The sequence below is a fragment of the Apteryx rowi genome, unplaced genomic scaffold (assembly GCF_003343035.1).
Source record: "Apteryx rowi isolate R43461 unplaced genomic scaffold, aptRow1 scaffold_48, whole genome shotgun sequence".
Classification (NCBI taxonomy): Eukaryota; Metazoa; Chordata; class Aves; order Apterygiformes; family Apterygidae; genus Apteryx; species Apteryx rowi.
The window spans coordinates 2,959,787-2,969,214 of NW_020450738.1; the positions used below are offsets into that span (position 1 = coordinate 2,959,787).

The 9,428-nt window shown below is 40.9% G+C and overlaps 1 protein-coding gene across 1 annotated transcript in view; it reads right to left on the bottom strand.

The window, feature by feature from the left end:
- Window positions 1–948: 948 nt before the first annotated feature.
- The window catches only part of DKK2 (dickkopf WNT signaling pathway inhibitor 2), a 45,277-nt gene continuing 36,797 nt past the window's right edge, over window positions 949–9,428 (bottom strand). Inside the window, exons 3-5 of the mRNA XM_026078462.1 lie at window positions 3,136–3,286; window positions 1,743–1,892; window positions 949–1,199 (exon numbers count right to left, since the gene is read on the bottom strand). Of these exons, the coding sequence (XP_025934247.1) occupies window positions 949–1,199; window positions 1,743–1,892; window positions 3,136–3,286 (552 nt within the window). The remainder of the gene's footprint in view (window positions 1,200–1,742; window positions 1,893–3,135; window positions 3,287–9,428) is intronic.

The following is a 9,428-nucleotide window of genomic DNA, read 5'->3' on the forward strand; positions in this document are numbered from 1 at the left end:
ATTAACAGCAACAGTGGTACAACTTTATAGCTCTTCAAGTACTTCTTCAACGCTCCACTCTCTCTTTTGGAAATATCTATAATGCAAGTATGTTTTGACAAAGGAAGTATATTTAGGACTAATGAGCAACTGCCTGTATATAATTCTGGATTCAGCATGCACATATTTGCTTCATCTGTTCAAGTCAATGTATGCTAGCAGTAAACCAAGACAAATACAAGCGATTAAGTGCCATACTATGACATTGAACTACATAAAGCATTTCAGTTTACCTATATATAGGAAACAAAACCCTGTTTAAATGCTTCTGATTGATTGGAGAAACTGCTGCTCTCTTGAAACTAGGAGATGGCAACTTTTCACCTCTTCTGTGAGTGCCTGCAAAATTTAGCACTCTTGTCCTGCAGGAGTGCTCTCTTGCTGAAGTGTCAGCCCTGAATAACAAGGGTGTCTGGACATTCACAGTAACTTAATCTCCATCTCTCACACCTGCAATGTGTAATATTTCAGTAACCAATAACGTGTTGACAGACAAGTCTTCCTGGCAAGCACTGCTTCATTTGGGAGTACAATGTAGCAATGTATACAATTTATTGAGCAGTCATTACCATGCTGGAAACCCACTGTAGCCCTAACACTGAACCCCTGAAACATCATGGGACAACACAGCAAGGTAAGTGGCGCTAATTTCCACTGTACCTATTTGTGTACTAGCATTTTCCACAAACTGCTGACATTATTTACAGAAGAGCTGCACAATGGGAAAACTGCAGCTGCACTTGTGTTTACCACAGGCTCAAAAAGAAATGCATTGGGTGTGACTTCTACTCCTACCTAATTGTTACTTTAAGCATTCTGTTTTCATTTGCAGTCCTCATTTCCCACCATGCTGTAATGCCTTAAATACATAAAACCACAGTCACTTAATAACATCTTCCCAATCCTCATTCAGATTTTCTGACACACGTGAAGTCTTGATTTAGAAGAGGAGGTTGCATCCTTCCATACTTTGCAAGACAGCCCTTTAGCACAGTCACATCGTTGGAAAATCTCCAGTCCATGGGAGCCTTTCTTGCGCTGTTTGGTGCATACCTCTCCCTGATGCAATACAGGCTTGCAAATTTTGGTCCAGAAATGGCGAGCACAGCAGTGTCCCTCAATACAATCTGATGACCGTAGGCAGGGGTCTCCTTCATGTCCTAAAAAGAGCAACCAAACTATTTTAGCTCATGGGAAAGAGTGAAAGCACAGATTCTGTGCAAAGGGATGTAAATGAAGCTCAGAAAAAAGGGAGATGACATGCCCATCTGTAGCTATTTGAAGGATGTAAACACAATGGAAGAGATGAATTTAGGAAGGTTCAAGAGGGTAGTTGATAAGACCTGCCATAAGACTTAATAAGGAGCATTTCAGTTACAGGTTTGTAAGTAAAATGACAAGTGCTTAACTACATGATTGCTACAACAGGAGGATGGGTGTAATTTTGCACAACTGAAAAATAAATTTTCACTCCACTTCTAATACAGAAAAGAAAGCAAACGCTAGGTCAAGCACAGAAATTGTTGACAGATGTTACACCAGTTTTGAGCCATGCTCTGAACTCTCAAGACAGATTCATGAGCACGACCATTCACGACCTCCCTAAATTCCCTTGAAATTACTGCGTATTTCTGGTTTGCATTGCTGTATCTTGGCTTCATAGCTTGAGGGAACAAAGCAGTATACTGCAAATGTGATCTTACCTTTTATGTGCGACAGCTTGGACTGCGGCCTGCCTAAATTTTGCCATCCCAAATCCTTGCTAGCATAATGACCATTCTTCTTGTTGCGTGGCCCTTCTAGAGCAGGGATGTGAGGTGTAAGGATGCTTTCAGTTACTGGTATGCAAATACCTGCAAGGAAAAGTCAGTCAGTCATAAATTTGAACAAGTGGAAAAGCAGCTGAAAGACATACTTGGATGAGGATGGGGACCATGGAAGTGCGAGGGTGCCGGAGTCAGTCCTCAGGACCTCTCATTTTTAATTACAGCTCAGTCACTGATCCCAGGCACCTAACTGCACCATAACTGCTTCTCCTCAGACTCCCTGTCATGCTGCCTTTACACTCTAAGCAGCTGGAGGCTGCTTCTGAGATGTCTTGCTCCAGTCTCCATTAAGACTTCTTTACACAATATGGGAATACAAACAGTAAGGTTATAAACCCCCAAGGAGTGGTTTCAGTAGTTCAAGGATTCATTAAGTCTCTTTGGCTTCCTGAAAAATATGTGTTCTCTGCAGTCTATCAGCAGATCAAACAACATTTAATGTAGTGCTTGAAAAGATACTGAGATTTCAGTTAGTGACATCAGATGCTTCCCAGTTCCAACAGAAGAGGAAATCTGGTGGTACATATGCCTTAGACAGTAATACACTATTAAAGAAAATGAAGTGGGGAGAAGTGCTAAGATACATAAGAAAATACTCCCTATAGTGCAAGATATTGGAGTAGTTTAAACCATAACTTCATGTCTTCAAGGCATGGGATTACTTCAGGGAGAAAAGGAGGAGGGAGCAGGGAACGGAGGAGATTCAATAGCCTTTCGCCTGGCATGGCTTTCAGATTTTGACTTCTGCAGGACTGTTGCAGCTCTTTCTCTCCTTTTCCCTCTTTTCTCTCCTTGCCCGCCCTCCCTCCCCTCCCATCCCATTCCAAGCATGGCACCCTCCAATCCTGTATTAATACAACCATGAATCCAGTCAGTCTAATTTTACTCTCAAATGGCCTGTATTTCTGTTTGGCTAGGTTGGCATACAGCTTCCTGTTTTCAGCTACATACAGACATACAGTCTAAAACAGAGTCACAGATTAGACCAGTTTCCTATGCAGTTTTGAAAACCAGGCTTTATCATCTAGGAGTATAAGAAGATGATCATCCCGAATCTTTTCTACTCCAAGGAAAAAGTGCCAGGACAGGTGACACATAGCTAATATTCTTTTCAGTATTTGAATGTTTTTTTCTCTTGGTTTAGAAAAGGAAGTACAGTCACCCAGAAATAAATACCTTTGCTAAGAACACACAAAGAAATAAATGTATTTTCAGTAGATATTATTAAATTACTCATTTTATGGAGGGAAAACAAGAAATGTTGAAGTACCGTTGTTGCAGCGATTCCCAGGGCAGCACATGCCATCTCTGTGGCAACGCTTCTTCTTCCTCCTGCATATCATGCACGCAGATGTTGCTTGATGAGGACTGTGACAGTATCGTCCAACTTCACATTCTTTATCATTGGTGCAAGGATAGGCCTGGTGGGTAAAAGGAAAGGTTTACAGTGAAGCAGTCCTTTGTACACAGCACATTTCCAAGAAACCAAACAAAGAAAACCAACAGGTGAGACACCATTCACTGGGGCCAGGAGATGCAGGTAGAGGTGCCTCTCAGCACTTCCGAGCTGTCAGATCAGTAACGATAGCCACCTTTGATGCCATAGAGCAGCCCTTGGGCTCAAGTTGCTGGCAAAGCTGTATCAGCCTAAAGAATCAGGGAGATGGATACAACCAGCTCTCTCATGGTTTTATCTTTTCCTCTTTTCCTTTGGCACAAGAGAACTTGTATTTTTGTGTGCTCCAAGATATGCAGGCCTGTGGTTCACAGACAAGAGCTTAAAAGTATGAAGTGAAGAACAAATGGAGGCAGAAAACTTCTCTCAGTCGGTAAAAGTCCTGAAACACACTCTGCAATAGATTGTATTTAAATTTGGGTCCGAACTCCAAGCAGGCATTTTTCTTTGAGAGTTGTCGAACACATTGATGGATAGTAAGTTCTGTTCACATAGTGAACGTTTATACCATATTGGTACAAGCTCCTTTGCAATTACACCACTCCCTACTGACCCACACCGGTTGGACTCTTTGAAAGCAAACAAGCATCACTGATCAGCATTTCACTTGAATAACCTTTACTTTGCTTACAGCCTTAGCATAGTTTGCCACCTGCTAAACAACRTTCCCATGATATGTAGCACAGAGTATATTGTCCAGCACAAACTCTCTTGCATATTTAGCTCCTTGCAAGCAAAGAAACACATGTACAGTTCTCCTATATTAATCAAAACCAGCATTATCTTACAGGAAAACCAACTTTAAAAAAAAGAGGGGTGAGGGGCATTGAGTGAAAACACTATACTTTCCCCTAAGGAGCAAGTAAGAGAAGCTCATTCCTGAAAGACAAAAAGACGTGATGGTTTGAAGCGACATAATGACACTGCCACATTCCAGGATCCTTTTGCTGACTCCCACACAGTTACAACTATGTTCCCTGTCTGCATGTAATTTTAGTGCCTATTAAATTAATCGTAGATTTTTTCCATTCCTCAAAATTATACTTGAGGAATTTGTTTAGATAAAAAGATGAAAATAAATTTGGAATGCTTGCTGGAAAATGATGTTTACACTTTCTCAACTAATTTTATCCAGCAATTTTAATGAATCAAAGCATTGCTTTTGCTGTTTTCAAAGCGACTCTTACAATTATTTGCTTGCCACAAACAAAAGCTCAATTGACTAATTTTCAGTTTAGAATGATTACTTTTTTAATATCTTAAAATCAAGCCTGGATTATACTGTTCTCAGAAACAAAAAACTTCGAGCTGAGAATTTGTTGTGAAAAATGCTGTTTTAGATGAAGAACTTGTTTCTGGTTTTGTGCCATTCTRTTGAGAATTGCAGAAGAAAAAAGAGACCTGATAATAAAAACAAGCAAGTTTCTCTAGTGCCTTTAGCAGAGGGAACCATGCTATCTTCCACGTGATTTCATCACTTGTTTTCTTTGTCAAAAGTTACTTTAAAATAACAAAGGTACTGGCTGGATATTTCCACAGTGCTGCTGCTCAGTTACTTCTGCCCTCTGAATAAGTGTCTTTGAAGAATGATTCCATAGCACAGCTGTTTGGAGAAACCTGATGTATGTATAAGGCTTTCTTCCTTAAGAATAAGCATTTTCTCTCAACTTCATTCTCGGTCATCAAAGCAAGCCAAATCTTTTAGGTAGGAGCAGTGATTAGAGAAAAATGCACTCACTCACCTGTGTGGTGCTTTTAAGGAATAAGTGTATTCTAGCAAATCAGGACTAGCTCTCCCTCAACTTCACCACTGCTTTCACTCGTTCTTTACAGCAAGAAATAATTAATATCAGGTAACAAAATATGATATAATTATAAAGGGTAAGTTTTCCCTGCCTTAAATGGGACCTCACTCAACTAGGTACCTTACAACAGAGAAAAGAATTTTATATAGACCTGTACATACTTATACTGAGTTTGGAAAATTCTAACACTGCTAGGAAGGGGAAATGCAAATAAAAAACAGATGAACTAGCTAAAACCTGGAGATGAAGGCATTTTAAGACCCTTGTCTGTCATCAAGACCTTCACAACTGCATCTTTTTTCCAGTATGGGCACGTGGTATACACCTGCAACTCGTCAGCAAGAAGCCTACTTGCAGTTTTCTTTCAGTCCTGCAAATAGCTTTAAAAAAAAAAGTTTCCTGATCCTGAATGGTGCTAATGAATGCTCTTGCATACCATATGTAATATCCATTTTATTTTTGACTTTTTAGGCTGAGCAATACTTAAAAGATACTTAAGACATGCACCTAATCACCAACTCTCACCTCTGTCTTGAAAAATGGTGAAAGTAGCAGAAGATTTTTTGATATTAAAAATCGCCAAGGGAAGCGACATAACTCAGCCTCTAGTCCTGCTTTAGAGCCCCATCCCAAATAGAGATGATGCTTTTGAAATGCAAAAACAAGCCAAAACATTCAGCTACCTCAAAAAAAAAGACAGCAGCACATCCACAAATCAGTTTGTCTTGTGTGTAGCTCAGACCAGAACTGGCAAATCCATCTGAAACCCCAAAAGACCACAGCTGCCAGCCAGCTACATGAAAAGCCTCTTGCGAATACCTGATGCCATCAATTGCCTTGATTTTTCTTCTAAAACCACCATCCACTTGATACCCTAGTTATCAGTTACAGGTAGCTTGAAGCAAAAATGTATATATATCCTTCTATCTGTTTCCGAGTCACAAGATATTCTTTGGAATAACTCCTGCCTCCAGCAAAGTAATTTTATCTCTGCCCAGTATTCAGTATTAAAACAGAAGGAAAAAAAAAAAAAAAAAGGTTAGTGTGTACATAGCTTCAGCTAACAGAAGGGAAAAAAATGAGTACATAATGTCCTGATGTCAGCAGTAGCTGAACCAATGTATATATACATATTTTAAAATACAGACAAAGATGACGTGCATATAAAAATGTAGGATATCCACATAGTAAGTAAGGCTAGACTGTATTTTCTAGTGATTGGCTATGCACAACTTAAGGTGTTCGGAACCTCCTGCACCACAGAGTGCCTAAAACACAGTCTTTATGTTTAGAGGATTGCAGAGAACATTTCCTACATACAACGTAGAGATACAAATCAGTCCCAGATGGAAAGGGGAAAAAGCAAGCTGTAAACCAGCCTCTATTTCCCCAGCAATGATAACCAGTTCTACAAGGCAAATCATCCTTTCACATTCTTCAGCTATATGTATCATTGTCTGGTCGTAAATCTCTATCCACTAAACACAGCTTTGATATTATGGGAAACCAGATAAAATTGAGATAAAATATGTAGCACTCCCTGAAGCTGCATTTAAGCAATCTTATTTAATTTTATCACCCCCACATTACAGGCCATCAGGTCACTAGTAGCATGGAGTAGATTTGCCTGTGATAATGAGCTGCATTTGCAGATTGTGTTGTCCAGTTCCAAGCATTGTTTGCTGAGCGCTTTTCTCTCCAGTCATTCCACACTGTGGAACGTGAGGGCCCAAAAATGCACAGCAAAAGTGTATTTGATTTTATGCAATGCTGGAAGATTCAAATTAGGTATTTAAATGAGCATTGGGCATTCTGTGCCATGGTGTTCCCTGGATCAGTCCACCAAGACTAACCTTTGCCAACCATATCACAGAAACATGTAAATGTTAACTTTTTTTGAGAGTGAGAGAAACAGACAGAAACAGAGAGAGAGAATATGAATCTCCATTCCCGCCCTTCCTGACTTTATACTCAAAATGCCAAGAGTGTTTATATAAAATACTCAAGGAAAATGATGCAAACACTAAGGAGGAAAGTTGGGTTTTGTTTTGTTTTTTTATAGTTGAACAAGTCCTTCCTGGACTACTTCTGGGTCTTTCACCTTGCATTACCTTTGCAGTGAGACTAAGGAAGGGACCAACTGTTTAATGGCTAAGTCATTCATTTGATTTTAGCAGTGTACAGGAATAACGTTTTATTTCTAGCTTTGTCAGCCCCTGTTGGCAGAGGAGATCTATGTAGCACCTTTTTTGTGTGTGTGTGTGGGGGGGTGCTAATCTGCAGTGAGGCTTTCTGGATATTTTTGCTGGAGTGATTTACTCTCTTGCATATTTTTATATGATACTCTGAACCAAGGAGTTGCACCACAGGCTGGAATACCAAGTGGCAGACCATCATGCTATGGAGTCGATCAGCCCAAATCTTTCTGCCTGGCGCTGTAAAACATAATGCAGAAGCACGCCAGCAGGGAGTGAGAAAGATGCTCTAATGCGCTGAAGAGTGAGTAGTCTGATGGCAGGCACACTTTACTAAGCTGTGGCAGATAAGGGTTTAAATTTCAGTTTGGCCTCAAGCAGATACTTGAAGACCATACTCCTGGCCAGTGTCTCAGTCACCTGGCTTTCATTTGCTCATATTATGGKGTCTCTTTTGATTTTATTTTGCAGCTGCTCCACACTGTACTAGCTAACTGCCAGAGAAAGCAGAAAGAGCAAGTGGCATTTTTACCTTAGCTGTGTCAGCACTCATCTGGCACATGCAGTCCTAGCCCCTAGTTCAGTTGTTCTGATGATCTTTGTTACAGTTGCCTGCACCTAAGCCATCATGGTGCGACACAGAGCAGCATCACTGCTAAGCTGAACCCCCAGGCTGATTTGGTGTTCCCTCATCTCCTTCCTTTTGCCCCCAGAAGAGTCCTCCCACCGGCTGGCTTGCCAGAAGGCCAGGCCAAGCGTATAGCTTGGTGTAATAGCCCTCTGCAAGCACACTAGGAGGTGAGCTCTGGTCTGTTCCTTGCCCTCAGCTAACAGCAGCTCCTTCTCCTGCCTCTTCCCTCTTGTCCCACCCATTTGTTCAGAGGAATTACTTGCTGATTTTACATTCTCCATTAGGACTCATTCTCTTTACATAAAGGATTAATCTACGGCCTGTAAAAGCTAAGGACATGGGATACCCTCGCATAGAGGCCTCCCAGAATTATTTATACACCACACACAACAGCAGGAGATTAAGCAACTGCCTGGGGCTGCCTTGCACTAGTTCTGTCATGTAGCTACTGGGCACCAGCAGTCCCTTCAGCTTATATCCTGGTCTCCAATGCTTCAGAATGATGGCAACAGCCAAAAGTGACCCAAGTTGCCATCAGTTCCCATGCCTCTTTTCCTTTTTATTAGCTGAGCAGGCCACACTGCTCACAATAAAAAAAAAGAATTGAACCATAACACATTGAGGGATACTCAAACCCACATACCATAGCCTACCACCCATTAGACAAGCTCAGCACCACCAGATATATGCTACACATGCTGCCTGCTTTCCTCTTGCTCACTCAGCAACTGCAAAGGAGACCAGCTACAATGAAAAAGAAAGAATTCCACACAATGAGAAAATGGTGTAACATCTACTGGCTAAAGTAATTGTAWGAAAATGCAGTTTTTTACATGCCAGGCAAGCAAACATGCCTCAGGCTGTTTCCCCTTTGGTGGATTACCTCTTTTTCCTATCCTGTTGGAGCACTTCCAGTTGCAACAACACTGCAAAGTACCAAGTAACACCTATACAAAAGGAATCCAGTAGATGGTAAGAAGTCAGGTTCTCCCCAACACTGTCAGAAGGCTTCAAGTAATTGCCCCTTCACAGCCACAGGAAGGATCACAGACAGAAGAGAAAAAACATCATTGATGGACAGCAGCACAGACTAGAAGAGTATTTTCCCTTACAAAATGTGAAGGAACACTACTCCAAGACTTTACTACCAATCTCTTAGCAAATCTTGGAAAAGCTGATTAATAAAAATTCATGATTCCTACGTGTGAGTGAGAGAAACTGGACATCAAACCCTATTTGGCTGGGTTCACACAGGCCCCTGCACCCAAAAAGAAAGCATGAACAACAGAACATCTAGATTAATGCTTAGATGGCCAATAGCTCCAGTGGCAATTTGTATAAAGAATTAACCAGGAGGGACCACCTAAAATGTGAGTCTTCACATAAAAGAGGAGTAACAGGTCTACACTTATTAAGTCAACTGTTTCACCGTCCTCTCTAGCTTACAAGCACATTTCATATTGCAAAGCTGAAACT